The 22,744-nt window shown below is 39.8% G+C and overlaps 1 protein-coding gene across 3 annotated transcripts in view; it reads right to left on the bottom strand.

The window, feature by feature from the left end:
* The window catches only part of LRRC1 (leucine rich repeat containing 1), a 168,828-nt gene that overhangs the window by 74,253 nt on the left and 71,831 nt on the right, over positions 1-22,744 (bottom strand). For all 3 annotated transcript variants that reach the window (XM_074947835.1, XM_074947836.1, XM_074947837.1), the window contains exons 5-9: positions 11,985-12,041; positions 10,198-10,261; positions 8,964-9,038; positions 6,973-7,117; positions 3,068-3,186 (exon numbers count right to left, since the gene is read on the bottom strand). In XM_074947835.1, the coding sequence (XP_074803936.1) occupies positions 3,068-3,186; positions 6,973-7,117; positions 8,964-9,038; positions 10,198-10,261; positions 11,985-12,041 (460 nt within the window). The remainder of the gene's footprint in view (positions 1-3,067; positions 3,187-6,972; positions 7,118-8,963; positions 9,039-10,197; positions 10,262-11,984; positions 12,042-22,744) is intronic.

Genomic DNA, 22,744 nt, shown 5'->3' with positions numbered 1-22,744 from the left:
GGAAGGCAAAAGGTCCGAACCCCCTTGCCTATGATGAGTGGCCTTTACACTGCAGTCTGCCCCAGGGAGCAGGGGCTTGGTGATGACTGGCAGTAACCCAGACTGAGGCAAGGTGGGGATAGTGGGTTGGGGGTTCCCCAGGAATGGGAGACCCAGAGGTAGAATGTGGGGATAATACCAGGGGGCAGAACCCAGAGAAAGGGACACGGGGGCCAGAGCTCTGCGGATCACCGGCCTGCAGAGAGTGCTCCATGCTCAAAAGAGCTAATTTCCCAATGACCAGCAGGAGGCGCTGCAGGGGTGGGTCTACTCCTTTACAGAGACTCAGTATGAATTCTCATTGGGGACACTGTGGCACGGACAAAGACATTAGGTTACTTCTTGTATTTATACAGGCTCCCATGCCATCTGCTTCTGGATTACAATTGCTCAGTTGAGCTCGTTGGGGCAAAACAAAATATCCTCTTGCTATCCTACACACAGCAGATAAACGATTCTTACTATATCTAAAAGAATCCTGAACTTTTCACTTACCCAAAAAGGTGCAGGCAGGGAAGCAAGCTCCTATTACTATACTCAGGTTATTCCTTGCCGTTCAATAAGCTCTGCTAACTCAACTAAAATATATATAATAGGGCTGTCAAGCGATTAAAAAATTAGTAATGATTAATCAAACTGTTAAACAATAATAGAATACCATTTATTTAAATATTTTGGATGTTTTCTACATTTTCAAATATATTGATTTCAATTAGAACACAGAATACAGTGTAAAGTGCTCCCTTTATATTTATTTTTGATTACACATATTTGGACTGTAAAAAACAAGAGATCTAGTATTTTTCAATTCACCTCATACAAGTAGTGTAGTGCAATCTCTTTATCATGAAAGTTGAACTTACAAATGTAGAATTATGTTAAAAAAACCTGCATTCAAAAACAAAACAATGTAAAATTTTAGACCATGCAAGTCCAGTCTTACTTCTTGTTCGGCCAATCGCTAAGACAAACAAGTTTGCTTACATTTGCAGGAGATAATGCTGCCTGCTTCTTGTTCACAATGTCACCTGAAAAAGTGAGAACAGGTGTTCTCATGGAACTGTTGCAGCCAGCGTCGTAAGATATTTACGTGCCAGATGCGCTAAAGATTTGTGCTGCATCCACCATTCCAGAGGACATGCGTCCATGCTGATGACGGATTCTACTCCATAACAATCCAAAGCATGTTCATTTTCATCATCTGAGTCAGATGCCATCAGGGGAAAGCTGATTTTCTTTTTTGGTGGTTCGGGTTCTGTAGTTTCCGCATTGGAGTGTTGCTCTTTTAAGACTTCTGAAAGCATGCTCTGCACCCCATCCCTCTCAGATTTTGGAAGGCACTTCAGATTCTTAAACCCTGGGTTGAGTGCTTTGCTATCTTTAGAAATCTCACATTGGTACCTCCTTTGCATTTTGTGAAATCTGCAGTGAAAGTGTTCTTAAAATGAACAACAGGTGCTGGGTTATCATCCGAGACTGCTACAACATGAAATATATGGCAGAATGTGGGTAAAACAGAGCAGGGGACAGAGTCACAAATGTAATTAATGCGTTATTTTTTTAACGAGCGTCCTCTGGAATGGTGGCCGAAGCATGAAGGGGCATATGAATGTTTAGCATATCTGGCACAGAAATACCTTGCAATGCCAGCTAAAAAAGTGCCATGCAACTGCCTGTTTTCACTTTCTCTTGACACTGTAAATAAGAAGAGGGCAGCATTATCACCTGTAAATGTAAAAAAAAAAAAAAAAAAAAAAACTTGTTTGTCTTAGCAATTGGCTGAACAAGAAGTAAGAGTGAGTGGACTTGCAGGGTCTAAAATTTTACATCGTTTTGTTTTTGAGTGCAGTTATGTAACAAAAAAAAAATCTACATTTGTAAGCTGCACTTGCACAACAAAGAGACTGCACTACAGTACTTGTATGAGGTGATTTGCAAAATATTATTTCTTTTGTATATCATTTTTACAGTGCAAATATTTATAATAATATACACTTTGATTTCAGTTACAACACAGAATACAATATATATAAAATGTAGAAAAACATCCAAAATATTTAATAAATTTCAACTGGTATTCTATTGTTTAACAGTGTGATTAAAACTGCAATTAATTGTAATTAATTTTTTAAATCGCGATTAATTTTTTTGAGTTAATTGCGTGACTTAACAGAGATTAATTGACAGCCCTAGTATATAATTTTAGATTAAGTCAGCAAATCACAAGTTAAAGTGAAGCTCTACTTCAAAATATGGACCATGTAAAAATGGCACCTTTTTACTCAGCATCGTTGCTCTATACCTATTCAGTCATCGGTGCTTACAGTTCATACCATGGTCAAGAACAGAGTAAAAAGACTGAGGCTACTCACATCTGTTATTTTGATAAATAAGTTTTTACTCATTAGTATTGCAGAGCCAAAATAGCTAAAACTGAACAGGGTTCCATTCTGCTTTTTCCATCAATAAAACTGTGAACTAAAATCTAATTGCAGAGCCAAGTTCTGCCTTTAGTTACACCTGGGCAACATGAACAATTGTTGTTGTTGTTGATGATGATGATAATGATTCGCATATTCAAAACAATCTAAATTGATTTTTCGCTCAAAAGTTGAGTCTACAGGTCTTGCCATTAGGTGAAGAAAATCTTTATACTTGTAAACAGAGCATACCTTCCATAAGAGTCAGTAAAACAAATCTGTAACCCCACAATGCCATTCTCTCATATAATCACTCGCAGAAAAACAGTTATTTAAAAATGAGAACTTTGATTTACCAATTTTATATTATGGAAAGTTCCTCTTGAATGTATTGTCATTTAAATATACAGAATATATTCTATATGGAAACAATATCACGACTGTTGTAACAATCATGCATTTACTTACTGCTAAGTACAATACAGTGGAGTTTGCATTAACTATAATAGGAGAAGAAATAAAATAAAGGCATTACAATCAGAATGAATCAGGGCATAGCAGCAGGCCTAATTACTGCCAGCTATTTGAGCAGTCAAGACTATACTCACCAGCAGCTGGTTTTCCGTTAGAACTAGTTCAGTAAGGCTTTCACAGTCTCCTATTGCTTCTGTCAACTGAACAAGTTTGTTCTGATCAACCTTCAAGATAGACAAGTTCTTTAAATTTCCTATAGATAAAAGAGAATCGTTAAGTTTGGTGGTTGGCTTCAACTATACCTGCATCAGATGTTCCCTTTAAGATTAACACAGTCATGTTGTTGAAATTATATTATTCCAAAACATCTGCAATATATGTGAATATCTAAATATTAATTTTTTTTTAAATAACATTTTTAAAATGTTAGATTTTGTTATTGCATTACAATTTTTTGTAAAACCAAATGCTACAATGCATTGTTTCCTCAGATAACCTAACTAGTTTTGTAAAGCTACAACAATACTAAATATTCTATAATTCAGAAAACATTTAATGCTTTGGATTGCATTGCTAATGGGGATTGAACACAAACAGTAAGAGCAAAAAAAATAAATAAATAAAGTAAGGAACTCTAAGCATGTTCAACAGCAGACAATGGAGACTATGAAACTGCACATAACCTACAGTTTGAACATTTAAAATCATACAAAATACAGTGCAACTTTTCTTCTGTTGGGAAATTTTGGTGTATTTGACAAGAGTTTTCCAGACTAAAGTTCAATAGCAAAAACAGGATAAGTGTCAGATATAGACAATGAAAGCTCACTTGGAATTAGACATCACAAATGTAAGCCAAACAGGGGAATTTTCCAATTTGCAATGGCTGTGTTTTATTGAATATGTAATGCTTATTTCCACTTCGATTTTAGGTGCTGAATTGCCAGCATACTATAAGTTCTTCTAGACAATGATAATAAAATATCCATAAATAAATTTTAACTGTAGGATTGTTATTGGTGGAAGAGGAGCTGAAAATCATATATCGTCCTCCTCAAATAGTGACTCCATAAATCTATGTGAAAAGGAAAAAAAGTTAGTTGTGGGGTGAACTCGAGAGCAAATGCTCCCAATAATAAATGCCTTTAAAATCCAATAACTGAAAGGTTTGCTTGGGAGCAAAAGTGTTTTCAGTTATATTTCATGAGTCTGAAGTTTGACAAAGGGGTAACAGTATACCATATCAATGCATTAAGAAATGGGAAGTCCTTTTACACAGGGAGTGTGGGATAATCAGGAGTTAAATATTTCACCATCCAAACATGATTGGGGAGATGGGGGGGGAAGGGGGGGGAAGAGAAATCAAGCCATACAGTATTTCCAGATAAGCATACAAAAGTGTTTGAAATTTTAAGCCTCTAGTAATCTGTATTCATTAAACACAGATATTAAAAAACAAACAAACAATCTAGTACTTATGAAAACTGAACCCGCATTTAATTTTCTGTGATCAAAACATACTACATTTAGTTAGAATAGGCAGGTCCATGATGTGATGTAGGATGCCCTTCTCTATCCTTATCATTGTGCTGGACTACTATACGAACATGCTAGTTTTATACAAAACACAATTATAATCCTAAACATTAGGTAACCAGATCCTTCATTATATAATGAATTCTCTATGAATATATAAGATTTCATGTGATTTCCTTTTTTGCTTTGTTTCCTTCCACTGTGTGCTCTTATGACAGTTAACGTAAAATTTTCAAGCATTTGCCTCACCTAACATACTCTTAGTGATTTTAGCAGGTAACTGAAATCACATGATAAAGGCTGCCAAGGAGGTTACACTGGTAAATGCTGCAGTTTAATATCCTGTGTGCATATGTACTGAAGAGGGCTAAGACCAAAAGGCATAGAAAGAAAGTTCGAACAACCCCATCTGTTGATATCAGTACATGACTTGTAGCCTGAACTCTGCACATCAGCCTCAATGTCTCCAAGTGGCACCAAATAGGAATTTTTTTTTTTTTGCATTCTACTTTTTAAAAAAAGCTGACAAAAATTACCACATAAATGCCAGACTATTATTACTGTTAGTTTGTTCTAGCAATACAAACTAGAAGTAGTAATACTAACAGTAAACAGCCGTAGTTTGAGGTAGCACGCCCAAAAGCCCCAAATAGGACCATGGACAAATACACTAGGTGCTGTACAAACACTAGTTAGTCTCATACTGGCCTGGTCAACAAAGATAGACAGATGCAATAACTGATAAGGTCAGAATTCAAAGAAAATCATTCTGGGAGATGAGTTCAAGCCCTGTCACTGTCAAAGAGCTCTGTACCAGAATCACTGTAGCTCAGGACACAGATAGCTAGTATAAGCAATAAGTGCCACTCTGCTTCTTGGGGAAAGGACCACATCTTCCTCCAGGTCAGTGGTATCTAACCTTTTCAGCTGAAGAGCCAAACATTACTTTTAAAAAGGTCAGTGAGCCACAACTGATGCTACAGGCAGACTCTGTCCTGTTCTGGTCCCTTTGTGCTATGTACGATGGAGACCTCTGCCAGCTGAGGAAAGTTTGAGCATTCCCCAGGCTGCTCTAACTTGTTCTGGAGACAGAGAACCTGTGAGTCATCACCGGGTGCCAAGTTAAGTTTTCTTCCTTCTACCCTCTCCTGAGCTGCCCTGAATGGCTGTGCTAGGCTTGGCAGCATCAGTCAAGCTCCATTCCTGTTCTTCATAGGGTTCTAACAACCCAACAGGGAAGCAGATAATGGAACTGCCAGAGTTACTCTCCTCCCTCCATTCAGATGCAAAAGGCAGCCAGTGGTGGAGCTGCTGTGGTTTAAAAACCACACAAAATGTTTTTTTAAAGACCTATGCTCAATGAATTTTACTAAATAATTTTACATGTGATGTGCTACAAAATAGAATGTACAGATTATAAAACCTCCAATGAATCAACTTGTACACCAGAGTGTGACAGAGCAAGTTCCTGCAGTATTTCTGGAAGATCTTACTGTATTAAGTTTATGTATCATTGTAGGCCAAGGATTCCATGAATTCCATGGGGGAGGGTGACCAAAGCTCCTGCAAGAACTAACAATGGGGGGTGATTAGGCAAATTCACTCAGGCTGCAGCACTTCCAGAGAGGTGTCACCACCTGGAGAGGCTCCCATGTACTAGTTCAAATAGGATTCTCCAGAGACCAGCAAAGAAAGGACTTCTGGATAAACTGAGTTTAAAATAACTGAGTGTCTTATTTCTGATCCATTCCAACCAACAGACAGACCCAATCCTTCCCTGGATGGGTTGGAAGGATTTGGGCCTACTGAGGTCCCATATTACTGATGGGTGACCTCTGGAAAGTTGTTAGCATGCGTATAAGGAACTTATATTGTTTTTTAGATGTTTTCTCTGTAATGTTTTCATGTTAAGAATAAATGTGCGTGCTTAGAAAGGGCTGTGTGGTAACTTGACTGCTCACAACTATAGCTGTTTATAGCACTTGAAGAGAAAGATGGCGACCTGTTTAGGTAGTCTGGCTTTCTGGGGTTATCACAATGTAGGCAGAGAACTGTGCAGCCTCAAAACACTCAGTCAAGAGTAAGAAAGATCCGTGTCTCTAACCAAGAGAAATGACAACTGAGGAGCCGGGAGCCTTGAGTGGGTGCCATTGGTGGACCCCATGCAGAGGGAGCATGGGGCAGTTGCCCTGAACTGTGACACTCAACCCTCTGGTGCTGGTGGTAATGTATCACATACGATGTACTGTCTCATACTCTGCTCAGCAAGTTAATAATAAATTTAGGCAGCCTAAATGGTGAGGCATAAATTCCATAGTAGAAATAAAAATATTCAAAGTGCAAAATTAGCAGGACTGTGTGTATAATTAGACTTTGTTTAAAAAAATTGGGATAGGCTCATCTCTTACATAGGCAGAAATTGCAAAAGATATTCAGGACACATACGCTTGCTATTTAGACCAGATCCAGTAGTTGTCTATTATGTTTACTTTGTACTACTTACCAATACCATCAGGTAGCACCTCAAGTAAATTCTGAGAAACAAGCAAATCTGTTAAGGAAGTCAGACCATTGATCTCTTCAGGAAGTCTTTCCAATTTATTTTCAGAGACATCCAGACATAGCAGGTTTTTCAGATTTCCTATTTCCTACAACACATTTCACAAAACAAAAAAATCCAAAATCATGTCCCAACTTGCAATACCAAGTCACTTACAGTTTCCTACCACATTTAAATTCCATGAAGAACTCAGAAGGAGGACCTCTCTTCTAAATGCTGGAAGATGACCATTTTCATTTTGTGTGATATTACAAATGACAACAGCAGCTTCTTATGAAAAAAATATTGACTAGCACAGGCTAGGTAATTTAGACAAAACATTTCCATCTCAAACATTGTGTACATAATAGGAACCACGAGCAAGCAATATCAGTGAAACATAAGCCAAAACAGTCTTTTTCTTGAGGAAATACTCAATGGAGTTGTTTCTCAGAGTTACAGAACTCAAATCCCACATACAAAGTCTGTCTCTCCCAAGTAACTCAAGGCAAATTGGCTCTTGGCTGATATTTCAACATACCATAACTATCAATATCTAGGGATTTCATATCTTTTTCCTCCCTTTGCAACAAATGGAGAAATACAAATCAGAAGTGCTGCACTAGCAAGCTTATAAAGCTATGAAATTATACTGAAGTCCTCAGCTATTGTTACCAATTACTTAGTTTTGACAACAATATAGTTTATCTAAAGATCTGATTGGGAAAAATTGACACCTCTTATTTTTATATTTTTCAGTACACCCTCACTCTGAGTATACACCTACACACATTCTGTCATAGCTGACTTTAATCATCAAAACATTCAGCACTGCTGTACCAACACAGCTGAAAATAAAGATAAAAAATAGAACAGCAACCTTAATATTTCATATATAGACTTTTACAGAGTAGCAACAAGATCACTGAAAATCTGAAGACTGATCACGTTAGATAGCAAAGATTTTTCTCTCTATTTTCTAATATTTGAACAACTAATTACATAAAGTAAGTTGCTCATAAAAAGCTTTTTCTTAGGATTTTTCCATTGGACATTAACAAAACCCACTAATTATTGCTAAAAATGGCTGCTAAACTTCAGATGTCCACAGAAAACCTGATATAGCAGAGTCTAATTGGATCCTCTTACAAGTTCTTACTGTAGCTAGTCTAAATGACTGAAAAAGGCATACACTAAGCTCAGTTGCAATCACTATTATTTTTGCACTGATTTTCAGCATGCAAGATTTCCACACCACCCACAGTGGACTCAGCATATAGAATACCAGTGAAATGGCCTGATTTTTTTGGCTTGAATCTTAAAAAAAAAAAAAAAAAAAAAAAAAAGCTGTTCTTAATGCACTAAGGACAGGGAAGCTTACCAGATTACAGAAATACCTTAGCTGTTAAGGCCCCTCATCCTGCAACTGAAGTCAATGGGGTATTTGCTTGCATGTATCCAGTTGCAGGACTGGGGTCTCAAAATTCTATTTATGGAGGAAATTTTATTATCCTATATCCTCTGTACACTGTATTTTAAACAGCAGAAGAAAGCTACAGAAGAGAACAGCTCACACACAACTTTGATTAGTTGCATTTTGACAAGTGTGAAGAGTGAGGATCAGTTGAACTGAATACTGGTCCCCTGATCCCTGGGCCATGAACACTACAGACAGAATAATCAATTTCTGGAAAGGGGAAATATCCTGTCATTCATCACATAAATACTCTGAGGCCTACCAGCCATATTTGGTGCATATGACAAAGGCATCATGCCCAACCTTCTAAAGCTGAGAGGCAGAAATCCTAAAGATACTCGCTGAACTTTTCAAAAAAGCTTATAAACTTCAAAGTCTAAAAACATATCCCCCCAAAAAAGCAAGTTTGATATTTGTAGTTTAGCCGCAAAGAATTTTTTCTTCACACATACTTTTTTTCACGAGACCACTACTTTACCTGAGGTATTTCAGCTAACTGGTTTCCATCCAGCCAGAGGTCTTTAAGACTGAAAAGTGCACCAATTGTTTCTGGCTGCAAAATGTAAACAAAAACAAAAGAGCAAAAGGTAGTTAGAGTAATACAGAAACAAGCAATGCATGCAACAGAAGAAAAACTGGTTGCCCAGGAGACCAAACACACTGATTTTAGTACTATTACTATGTTGTAATGCTAGTTCTGATTTAGAAAATGTGACTAAATATGACCATAAGTTATCTGTATTCATTATATATTCTGGTAAGTATCCAACAGGTGATTTATGTTTTTGACTAAGACTATGTTAGTCTAACAAAGGGGACTCCACATTCTCAGACAGTTTTTAAACACCCTTACATGCAGAGGAGAGACAGGTATTAGGCTAGCAATTACAACCCATTAGACAGAATCAGAAAAAAATGTATATTCAAGTGACCATACAGGGTCCTCTTTCTTGTTTTGCTTACCTAAAGAATTAAACTCCAAGTTATAGCTCCCAAAACAACTCTAACCCATCCCTTTCCCACCCCCCATATACACACACAAAATACTATATATTACTGTCATATCTGAATGCCATAAGAATATACGGGAGAACACAGTATACCACAACTGCGTAATTAGAGTTGTTGGTGGAACCATAATTGTAACATTAATATAATTTTAGTGTTTAGCGTAATCACTAAAATATGCTTTAAAAAGAGCAAAGTGTAAGCATTTGTGTTTCTGCACAAGAGCCTTATTTCACATTTTAGCACCCAAATGAGACCTCCGTTCAATCTTGAAATAAAAAAAGGTAAGTACTGGGGCACAACTGAGGAACAGACAAAACAATCTGTGCCCCTTGCTTTGTTTCTGCAGAGAGATCTGTGGGGATCCTTCCTTTTTTGCAGAAAAATAATTCTACCACAAATTAACAACATATGGTGAAGTGCCAAACTACAGATCACATCATTTTAATAGCTATAGTAATAGTTAGGATAGGGTCATAAAAGTATCAAGGTACATCAGCTGAACTTACTGTTTTGTATTGTACGATGATCGCAAGAAATAGGCAACATGATGGCAGCATGTCACTGCCAATTTTTCATTTATATGTATAGAAATGTTCCAGAAGTGTCACTGCTTCCAGTGTGGGACATTTCTGTTCTGGATATTTTAGTTCCACATGAAACAGCAACATATTCAATGCCATACTCCACTGATAATATCTTACCAAGTTATAAAGTTCATTGTTTCCTAAATCAAGTTCTTCTAGTCTCTGCAGGTGGGTGAGTGATCTGTAAGCAGAGAAAGAACCCCATTAGGCTAGACCATCAGAACCCCTAGATATTTGAATGAGCTCTTTCCTCTGTATAGCCAAACGTTCTTCTAGAAAAGGATTTTATTGGGCATAGATTATGTACATTAACATGATACTGAAGAGTACTGGGTTTGTCAGTATAATGTTGTGCCTCTGAAGCATAAAATACACTATAACTGATAAGATCATAGCCCACTATGCTAATCACCAGTCTTAGCCATGGTCAATACCACAATTTAGAATAAGTTGAAAACCTCCACAAAACGGAGCCAAACCAATTTACGCCTGGATGAAAACTTCTGACATTACCCTGCATTGTTCATGTTAAATGGTTTATAAAGATGTAGGTCAAGATTTAACAAGTCCCTCATCTGCCTACTCACCAAGAGCAAATAAAGATTTTTTTCCCCTGATGAATGTCTTAACTCATTAGCTTGTACAGAATTTCAGCTTGAATTAAAAAAAAAAGCATTTGAGCATTTATGGCTTTAAAAGAAGCCTTCTGAATGTGAACAAACAACAGAGCTTTCCTGACACACTTCAGAACAGACCCCTCCTCTGGAGCTTCTGCTTACCTTTCCCCACACTGCCTCAGCATGAAGACAAGACTGGCCAGTTTCACTGGTGCTAGTCAGAACTCTGAGCAGCAGGAAGACTATCCATTTATAAACAGTTTTACTCTGATGCTGCATGGAAAAACTATCTATTCATACTCTACAGTTCATTGTGGCATTTGAAGCGCCATGAGGCTCATGAGAGTTACGAACAGCAGCAACTGGGGAACTACTGGATATATCCGCAAGAGAGGAAGTTTCAAAAGAGGATGATACAGGAGGAGAGTATCTCCTGATAGTAGCAGCCAGGAAGCTAAGAGAAGAGACTCTTTACTCCCTTAGTCCCTCAGCAGTGAGGAGACTCTGGGGTACTGGGAAGAAAGAAGGGAAAAATCTTCCTCTTCCAGTAGCCAAAAGGGAGAAAGGAGTTCAAAAACAAACAGTCAGTCAGATGTCTAAGCAGGGGCCGCCAAAAAAAAAGACTTGACTCCCTGTACCTGGTGCAGACACAGCACCCCAATAAAAATCCTAGGACCTTCTTTCTTTCACTGAAGGAGTGGGGTTGAATTATATATTGCAAGAGGATGCCAGACGCTCTCATCTCCAGGTTGGCAAGGTTTCTGTAAATTACTCAACCTCTCATGTAATTGCTTATTTACAATGGTTTTTTAAAAAAATGTAAAGCTCCACACAGGTTTAATACAGCTCACACAGTGAATGTTAAAAGTTTTGAACATGAGATCTACCTTCATTTACGTAATAATTAATATTGGTCATGTAGTGATTAAAGCTTCCACCTCTTTAATAATTTGGCATTCATTTACAGTATTTAGCTATTCAGTATATTCTGCACATTTTTATTACACAGATATATTACACAGGTAAAACTGATTTGCACACAGCCTTCAGACTCCTGTTCCTAACCAGTGATGAACTAAGTTCCTGAGGCAACTTGCTATTTATGAAGGGAAAGCTACAGCCCGTAACTCTTCATTCATTACGCAGGAGACTGAAAACACCTTGTATTCATCCACAAATTACATGAGGGCCAGAGAAAATATTAACTTCAGACTTTTTTTTTCCCCCCCAAGGATGGGCATATATTAAAGCACACACGACCACAGACACAGATGCAATGGAACTTACTCAGGTAAGTATGTCAGAAGATTCTCTCTTAGTTCCAAGGAAGCCAGGTTAAAAAGGCTAAAAAAAGAAATGATAATTTTTGAAGCCATCTTAAGATATTTTCTTTAATAGTTTCAGTAACTAAGGAAAAAGGAAGCTTTATACAGTGTATTCCAGTGATCTCTACTGGAAGTCATCCCCCAATAATTTCTTTTTTAAAATCTCCTCACACTTCATTTCACATGATTGCTTGATAGACTAAAGAGAAATTTTAAAAATTAGACTTTTTTTTTGTTTAAAAACAGTTCAAGGAAGGAAGGAATCAACATAGGAAGTAACACCCCACATTTCCACTTGGATAAAAAGGTCAGTGGTATTCAGTTACTAAAAAGATAATGTAGGTTTTTTTAAGTCATTATATGAAAGTAATTTTACTGATTGGCTTTTAGATGATGACATGCGGGCTGTAAAGTTACAGCAGCAGCCACTAAACTCATCTCTGGCTATACCCAACTTGACAACTATGGCATGCTCATTATCATAAGTGACAGTATGTTTCTAAGCTGTTTGCTTACTCCAGAACCCAGGCTTTTACTAAACATCACCATAGTAACATTCAGATTTTTCAGGGTTTTATTTATGACTCAATGGAACACAAGGAGTCAGACATTATCCCAATGCTATAATCTGCCTTAATCCTCTAGCATCCCAGGAAAAAATAAAAACCAGATATTGTATCTACAAATAAAAAGCAGTTCTCTACAACATAATATGCTCTGCCTTGAGTGCTAAAGGTTTAATTTTCTTTTTGGACAAAGTGAGGTAAAAATATAAAGTATTTATAGCTACTACTGCAAAGAGAAATGCAATCACTGTCCTATTCTTCAGCCAAATCTGAATTCAAACAAAAACTAAATTTAAAACATTTCTAACATTGACTATATCCAACATTGGAGAATTTATTACTAGAATGAGGATACATGAAGTTGAATGGGTACCTTAGTATAAAAACCCACCAAGGACAAACAAAGTTGCAAATAAATATTTTTCTTCTGAATCAATACAAGAAACTGGATTATGATCAAGTATCCACAATGATGAGATGCTGGTACCTTGACTACGATAAACAGGTGTATGAGTTTAGAATCTAATGTAACTTTTTAAACAGAAACAAAAGGAGTACTAGTGACACCTTAGAGACGACCCAATTTATTTGAGCATAAGCTTTCGTGAGCTACAGCTCACTTCATCGGATGCATTCAGCGGAAAATACAGTGAGGAGATTTCTATACACATGGAACATGAAAAAATGGGTGTTATCATACCCACTGTAAGGAGAGTGATCACTTAAGATGAGCTATTACCAGCAGGAGAGCGGGGGGGGGGGGGGTAGAGAAAACCTTTTGTAGTGATAATCAAGGTGGGCCATTTCCAGCAGTTAACAGGAATGTCTGAGGAAGGGGGGGGGGGGGGAAACCATGGGGAAATAGTTTTACTTTGTGTAATGACACACCCACTCCCAGTCTTTATTCAAGCCTAAGTTAATTGTATCCAGTTTGCAAATTCATTCCAATTCAGCAGTCTCTCATTGGAGTCTGTTTTTGAAGTCTTTCTGTTGTAATATTGCGAACTTTAGGTCTGCAATCGAGTGACCAGAGAGATTGAAGTGTTCTCCGACTGGTTTTTGAATGTTATAATTCTTGACGTCTGATCTGTGTCCGTTTATTTTTTTTACGTAGAGACTGTCCAATTTGGCCAATGTACATGGCAGAGGGGCATTGCTGGCACATGATGGCATATATCACATTGGTAGATGTGCAGGTGAACGAGCCTCTGATAGTGTGGCCGATGTGATTAGGCCCTATGATGGTGTCCCCTCAATAGATATGTGGACACAGTTGGAAACGGGCTTTGTTGCAAGGATAGGTTCCTGGGTTAGTGGTTCTGTTGTGTAGTGTGTGGTTGCTGGTGAGTATTTGCTTCAGGTTGGGGGGCTGTCTGTAGGCAAGAACTGGCCTGTCTCCCAAGATTTGTGAGAGTGATGGGTCATCCTTCAGGATAGGTTGTAGATCCTTGATGATGCATTGGAGAGGTTTTAGTTGGGGGCTGAAGGTGATGGCTAGTGGTGTTCTGTTATTTTCTTTGTTGGGCCTGTCCTGTAGTAGGTAACTTCCGGGTACTCTTCTGGCTCTGTCAATTTGTTTCTTCACTTCAGCAGGTGGGTATTGTAAGAACGCTTGATACAGATCTTGTAGGTGTTTGTCTCTTTCTGAGGGGTTGGAGCAAATGTGGTTGTATCGTAGAGCTTGGCTGTAGACGATGGATCGTGTGGTGTGGTCTGGGTGAAAGCTGGAGGCATGTAGGTAGGAATAGCGGTCAGTAGCTTTCCGGTATAGGGTGGTGTTTATGTGACCATCGTTTATTAGCACCGTAGTGTCCAGGAAGTGGATCTCTTGTGTGGACTGGACCAGGCTGAGGTTGATGGTGGGGTGGAAATTGTTGAAATCATGGTGGAATTTCTCAAGGGCTTCTTTTCCATGGGTCCAGATGATGAAGATGTCATCAATATAGTGCAAGTAGAGTAGGGGCATTAGGGGACGAGAGCTGAGGAAGAGTTGTTCTAAGTCAGCCATAAAAACGTTGGCATACTGTGGGGCCATGCATACCCATAGCAGTGCCGCTGATTTGAAGGTATACATTGTCCCCAAATGTGAAATAGTTATGGGTGAGGACAAAGTCACAAAGTTCAGCCACCAGGTTTGCCATGACATTATCGGGGATACTGTTCCTGTTTGCTTGTAGTCCATCTTTGTGTGGAATGTTGGTGTATGGCTTCTGCATTCATAGTGGCCAGGATGGTGTTTTCAGGAAGATCACCGATGGATTGTAGTTTCCTCAGGAAGTCAGTGGTGTCTCAAAGATAGCTGGGAGTGCTGGTAACGTAGGGCCTGAGGAGGGAGTCTACATAGCCAGACAATCCTGCTGTCAGGGTGCCAATGCCTGAGATGATGGGGCGTCCAGGATTTCCAGGTTTATGGATCTTGGGTAGCAGATAGAATACCCCTGGTCGGAGTTCCAGGGGTGTGTCTGTGCGGATTTGTTCTTGTGCATCACTTGCCCCATAACCTCAGCCGTACAGAACACAATGCCATCCACAGCCTCAGAAACAACTCTGACATCATAATCAAAAAGGCTGACAAAGGAGGTGCTGTCGTCATCATGAATAGGTTGGAGTATGAACAAAAGGCTGCTAGGCAGCTCTCCAACACCACTTTCTACAAGCCATTACCCTCTGATCCCACTGAGGGTTACCAAAAGAAACTACAGCATTTGCTCAAGAAACTCCCTGAAAAAGCACACAGTGAAAGACAGCAAGCCTTCCTCCAACACCTCAGAGATAGCTGCATACCTGTCCCCCTCTTCAGCACCAGGGCCGCAGAAAAGCAGCCCCATGAGGTGCGGAACAAGTCAGCAAAATCATTGGCACCTCATTGCCAAAAGGCTAGGGGGAAAACTTGTCCCATTGCATCCCTGCATGGCAGAGCCAGGCACCTACAAAAGAGTACAGTGGACTAAGACACTCCAACACTAGGGGGCAGTACATCTAACAAGGCTATACCTCCTCCCTGTCTACAGAGAGGCACAAAGGGGACACAGGCACTGATGCCAAGTGATCGTATGTGAGAACCGATCAACCCCTTGGGGCCCATTTGTCAAAGGATATTATAGAAAAAAATTGGAAAGGAGAGCATGTGGACATGTTCACCCTTCTCTTCTGTGCAAACCAGATTGAGGAAACAGGTGGGGAGGGAGGGAAAGAAGACGACAAACTGGACAAGCTCAAGATGGCTAGAACACTAGAGAATTGAACTGCAGCCTTTCATACATACATACATACATACATACACACACACACACACACACACACACACACACACACGTAATGTGCAAAACAAATTGAACCAAGCATCCCAATTTTCATAATATTTAGATATGATATCCAGAACACATGCCATGAATGGGGGTGAGGCATAGTTAAGATACAATGAAGTTCAGACTTAGGCAGCAGAGGAGCCAAATCTCCCATGGGGTAAGAACCACCATGCCATGTGGGCCAGCATGTTTATACAGGCAGTAGATTACCAGTATCTAACCCACAAGCTTCAAAAGCAGATATCAGCTCTAATATCTGTTGTGCATTTAATAAAGCATTTTTGTTCCTACTGCAAATACAAACATTCGTATAAGAAATGTGGAAGTCAAGACAGTGCCCTCGTTTGCTATAGGGGCAACGAAAAGGCCTGATATGTCAGAAAGAGGGGCTGTTAGCAGGGGGACAGTACTCCAACAGGATCAGTGAGAGGAAGGGGCAGTTCTGGAAAAAGCCCCAGCCCCAATTATTTAGAGGTGTTACTACCTTCTTATGTTATCCTAACAAGACTGTTGAGGCTTATACATGGAATGAATTTCGGCCAGGTTTTACAATCCCATATGAGGCAGCAAGATTTCATGTGTGGGTGGAAAACTTGAAGTCTGTTAAAGGATTTGAGCAAATAGTTCAGGAAAAAAATTCAGGTGGAGGTAGCAGCTAAACAGGTAGCGGGCCCCTTTTTGAGTTTACTCGTGCCTGACCAACAGATACGTTCTTGGATGTGGTGTGTAAGACACCTGAAGGAGAGTGTAGGATTACCTACCATTTATTCTACTCTCAAGGCTCCTCTATGTACCGCAATGTAGACCCTCAATTGTGTTCAGTTTGGTATTCCTCATTTAAAACAGTAGTAAGCAACGGTTAGAGAACATGTACCCGGGCACAGTCAGCAGGTCCAAGCATGCACTAAGCGAGCAAGTGTGCTGTTTACTCAAAGAACAACGGATGCCCTTGAAACTGAGGTATTCCAAAACTGATAAAACAAGAAAAGGGGCCACAACACAGCTAAGAGAATGCTTGGCTGAACTAGTGTGTTTGTAAAAGCTGTCAAAGCCTTTCTAGACACATGAAACCAGGAGTCAGACCCACTATTTGTGCACAGTGATGGCGGCTACCTGACCAGACACAAGTTCACTGAGGTAGCGAAGGCATTAGAGCTTACTTGCATCTCAACTCAGCAAACTATGGCACACATTCCTTCAAGTTTGGAGCAGTGACATCTGCAACATGAAACAGTTTGACTCCTGGAGGTCCATGCAATAGGCTGCTGGAAACTGGACGTATGTTTACGCTACAGATGGTATACTGGGGCAGGCAAAGACAAGGTGATAAGGGGTGTGACCAAGCTCATAGGTGGAGCACCCAGTGGCCTTTGCGGATAAAGGCTAAAAGGGCCAGCTCCCAGAAACAGAAACTCAGGATTTCGCTGTTAGACCTTGGGCCTCTGGGAGAAGGGGAGATCTGAAGCCTTCACAGACCAAGTTCCCTCTTGGGTACCCTAGCCGCTTGAGGTGGAAGAGGTCAAAAGGAATCAAAACTAAGCTGAGGCCTAGAAGCAGCTGAGGAGGGTGTGACATTATCTGATTAAAATATGACTATGTAGAAAATTGTTGCTACCACTGTCATATAACTGCAACAAATCTTGTACAAAGTTTGTCAAGTAAGGGGTCTATGGAAAGGTTACGATTTGCTGAATATGATGTTACTACAGTAACTCCTCACTTAACGTTGTAGTTATGTTCCTGAAAAATGCGACTTTAAGCGCAACGATGTTAAGAGGATCCAATTTCCCCATAAGAATGAATGTAAATGGGGGGGAGGGGGGAGGTTCCAGGGATTTTTTTTTTTTGCCAGATAAAAGACTATATCTATCGCCATATATATATATGGCGCCATATATATATATACACACACACACACACATACATACACACACACACACACAGAGTATAAGTTTTAAACAAACAATTTAATACTGTATGCAGCGATGATGATTGTGAAGCTTGGTTGAGGTGGTGGAGTCAGAGGATGGGATATTTCCCAAGGAATGCCTTACTGCTAAATGATGAACTAGCAATTGACTGAGCCCTCAAGGGTTAACTCGTTGTTAATGTAGCCTCACGCTCTACAAGGCAGCACGAATGGAGGGAGGGGAGACAGCATGGCAGACAGAGACACACATCCTGTGTGTGAGAGAGAGAGAGATGCGCATTTCTCCTTTAAGTTGACCCCACTCTTAAGTACACTGCCTTGTTAAGTTAATCAGCAAGTTGAGACCGCAGCAGCTGCTGCCAGGAAGCTCCCTCCATCCTGAGCCCTGTCGTGTGTGTCCCCTGCTCTACAGAGATGGGGTAAGTGGGGTGTAGGAGCAGGGGGGGAGGGAGGACACCCTGACATTAGCCCCACTCTCCTCCTGCCCCCCAGCAAGCAGGAGGCTCTGGAGAGCAGCTCCAAGACAGAGGGCAGGAGCAGCACATGGCAGTGGGGAGAGGCACAGCTGAACTGCCGGCAATTGATAGCCTGCTGGGCAGCTGCTGCACAGGGAACTTGGGGGAACGGGGAGTTGATCGGGGGCTGCAGGTCCACCCTGGTTCTAAGCCCCCCCTCCAGCTAGCTGCAACGGGCTGCTCTTCCTGCAAGCAGTGGACAAAGCCGGCGGCTGCCAAACGATGTTATCAGGGAGCACTGCACAACTTTAAATGAGCATGTTCCCTAACTGATCGGCGACGTAACAACGAAACAACGGTAACCGGGACGACTTTAAGTGTGGAGTTACTGTATTGGTGTGCATGAGTTGTTGGTTGTATGATAGGAGCTTCGTAACGTTACACTTGACTCAGTTAAATGCCTAGCACAGGAGTCTTGGGTGGATGAGCCTATAGCGCTTCAACCCAGTATTAAAATTCAAACTACAACCTGTCACTTAAATCCATCCCGTGTCTGTCTTCACTCACCTGCACGTACTGATCAGTTACTACTTAGAAGCCTTGTTCTGCAAATGCCACAAGCTTAGCATTTACTGAAGTTTTTGAAGAACTGGGCTCCTAGGCAGTTTTGCTTTTTGGTGTAATCAGATTTACCTTAACAAACCAATTAACATTAGCATTCTAAAGGATTACATTCCAGGCATTTCATAAAAGTTCTCTGACTATACAGCCCACAAATTATACTATTATATCCACTGATGTACTTTCCTACCATGTTTTTCCTTTAGAAGGTTGAATACTATATGCTTATTTACAGCTGCAACTAGTGCTTAATGTCATCCTATGTAATTATCGAAAGTTGCATATCAGACTCAACTTTAAATGGTCATAAAATGAATTGATGATTCATATGTATTATGTGGTACACTGCAAATGATATACAATTTAAATTAAATTTCATTTTCCCAGCAGACTGTTTCATAAAGCTGTGTTTAAGCAGAGATTTTTTTTTTAAATGGGGTTTTGATTAGGTGGGGTTTTGGGGGCCTTCAATTGGGTAAATATGTATTACAACATGCATAACAACGAACATAAGTGTAAGTAAAACTCATTCTGTGACTATGAATTAGTTATTCTTTTTACTCTTCTTAATGAAGAGTCTGATAGAATTTAACTAGGTTGTAAAGCCTACAGAATTTAACACAAATATTCTATAGGTTTTTGGAAGCATCCAATAGGATTCAGTAGTAGCAGGGACAGAATTCTTTAAGATAGTCGAAATCCACAAAGATTACTAATGAAGTCAATAGGATTTTCCACATTATGAATATGAAAATTGTAAATAAAAAATAAATAAAGGCTCTTCCACCTTTCCAAACATACATTATACATATTATAAAAAATACATACATATTATAAAAAAAAATAATAATGAAGTGAGGCAACTAGAATTACACTCGTCAGTTTTGATGAAGTATTAGTTTTAAAGGAGTTGTTATATCTACTGACCAATATGTTTAAAGATCAATTTAATAATTTGTGGGGAGTTTTTTCTTTTCTTTTTGGAGGCCAAATAAGCTCAGGGTAGGGATTTATCCTTATATGTCCAAGTTAAATGCTATTTTCTTTTCTTAGTGTTCAATGTATAATTTTTTTGGGGAAAGGAGGGAACAAGATAGAAAATGGCTTAGAATCATAGAAGATTAGGGTTGGAAAAAAACTCAGAAGATCATCTAGTCCAACCCCCTGCTCAAAGCAGGACTAACCCCAACTAAATCATCCCAGGCTTGGTAGATATTAAATCATAGAAATGTAGGAATGGAAAGCATTGAGGGGTCATCAAGCCTGGCCCCCTCTGCTGTGGCAGGACGAAGTACACCTGGACCATCCCTTACAGGTGATTGTCCGACCTGTTCTTAAAAACCTCTAATGATGGGTGTGACACTGCACCCCATATTCTTCATAGTGATATTAGTAGGATATAATTATACCACAGTTATGATGTATTTTATGCAGTAAGACATTGAAGGTGTCATTAGAAAGGGTATGGTTTGTGGAATAGGATTATCCTATTTGTATGCATGTATCATTTTTGTATCCAAAGTTATGAATATTGACTATGTTTCTATTTCACACATAGCTATTCCTGGGCAACGCCCACTAGGCAAAATGCACTCAGTCTACATGGCTGGCTGGAAAGGGTCCATTCAGGTTAATAAGCCATGAGGAAGAAACAATAGGCCTTAGGAGAGGCCTCCCCACCTGGGGAGCCTTCCTGTGAAGGCTCCAAACAGCCAGTGTGGGATGGGTATTGTGACTCTACAGGGACATGTAACCAGGTAATCTGGTGCTGGATTCCATCTTGGGATGTCAGTATTTTTCCACTGACTGGCACGGGATCCAAGCTTTGAAACAAAGGGTTCCTGCCATATGCAAAAGTTATATCAGGCAGAGGAGTGACATTATCTAGGTTCTTCATTGACTCCCCATCCAAGGAGACTCCTGGAAACACCTGAGGAACAAAGACTGAACTGGAAGAAGTGCTGGACCCAAGCTAAAGAGATTTTTAGCCTGTGAATGGAACACCTAGGGATTCCAAGCTGGCAGCAAGTGCAGCTTGCCCCTTAAGAAACTTCAGCCTTCTTGTATCATCACTTTGGATACGTAGAGCAGATTCTCACCCTATTTAGTATATTAAGCTTAGTTTGCTTTTGCTATTCCTTACAATCATTTAAAATCTATCTTTTGTAGTAAATAAGTTTGTTTTTGCTTGATCTAAACCAGTGCGTGGAAATCATAACTGAAGGGCAGAAAGCTGTTTGCATATTCCTCTCCAAATTGAAGGGTGTGTGTGTGTGGGGGTGAATTTTAGGCGCTTACATTGTACAGTTCCCTGTGCAGCGCAAGACTGTATAATTTTGTGTTTACACTCCAGAGAGGGTGTGTGCCTAAGGAGCTAGGATTTGCCCTAGCAGAAGCCTTCCTATGCAGGGGCTGGTTAAAGAGCCTATCTGCATGTAACTTTAGCTGGGTGTGTCCCTACCTGTATGTATGCTGGTGAAAGTGCAGGCTAGAGAGAGGGCTTTGCAGCTTGTCACAGCAGTACAGTGTAAAAGGGAGCCCACACTAGTGGGTCAGGGGGCTCAGTGGTAGCCCAGTTCCAGGTGGTACCCCGGGGAGAACCAGTCACAATGGGGAGTCCACAACTTTATTTGGAAGCCTATTCCAGTGCTTAACTACCCTTTCTTCCTAATATCTAACCTAAATCTCCCTTGCTGCATATTAAGCCCATTACTTCTTGTACTACCTTCACCGGACATGGAGAACAAGTGATCGCTGTCCTATTTTTAACACCCCTTAATATATATGAAGGCTTATCAAGTCTCTCTCCCCCCCCCCCTTTTTTTCCCAAGAATAAACATTTCCAGGGTGGGGTGGTGGTTGTTGTTAAGAAAAACCTTTCCTCAGAGGTCAGGTTTTCCATCTTTTATCATTTTCGTTACTCTCCTCTAGACTCTCTCCAATTTGCCCATATTTTTGGGACAAAATCCTAAAGTGCAGCGTCCAGAATAAGACACAGTCTCAACCAACACTGCTGAGTAGAGCGGGACAATTATCTCCCTCATTTTACCTACAATACTCCTGTTAATACATTCCAGAATATTAGCCTTTTTTGCAACAGCATTACATTGTTGACCCATATTCAAACTTGTGATCCAACATAATCCTCAGATCCTTTTCAGCAATACTACCTTTTAGCCAGTTATTCCCCATTTTGTAGTTGGGCATTTGATTTGTCCTTCCTAGGTATAGTACTTTGCACTTAACTTTATTGAATTTCATCTTGCTGAATTCAGACCAGTTCTCCAATTTGTCATGGTAGTTTTGAATTCTAATGCTGTCCTTCAAAATGCTGGCAACCCCTCCCGGCCTGGTGTCATCCACAGATTTTATAAGCACACTCTTCGCTCCATTACCCAAGTCATTAATAAAAATATTGATTAGTACCAGACCCAGGACTGACCCATGTGGGACCCTACTAAATATATGTTCCTAGTTTGAGAGTGAACCATTGATTATTATTCTGAGTACGCTCTTTTAACGAGTTGTACATCTACCTTTTAGAAATTTCATCTAAATCACATTTCCCTATTTTGCTTATGAGAAGGTCATATGGGACTATATCAAAAGCCTTACTAAAATCAAGATACATCCTGTCTACTCTTCCCCCCAATCCACGAGGCCAGTAACCCTCTCAAAGAAGGAAAATGTGTTGGTTTGGATGTTTTGTTCTAGACAAATCCATGCTGTCTATTCTGTATAAACTTATTATCCTCTAGTTCCTTACGAATTGATTAATAATTTGTTCCAGTAGCTTTCCAGGTAACAAAGTTAGGCTGATTGGTCTATAGCTCCCCAGATCC

The sequence above is a fragment of the Natator depressus genome, chromosome 3 (assembly GCF_965152275.1).
Source record: "Natator depressus isolate rNatDep1 chromosome 3, rNatDep2.hap1, whole genome shotgun sequence".
NCBI lineage: Eukaryota > Metazoa > Chordata > Testudines > Cheloniidae > Natator > Natator depressus.
Note: the sequence above shows the minus strand (reverse complement) of the source record. Positions and strands in the feature narration are given on the sequence as shown.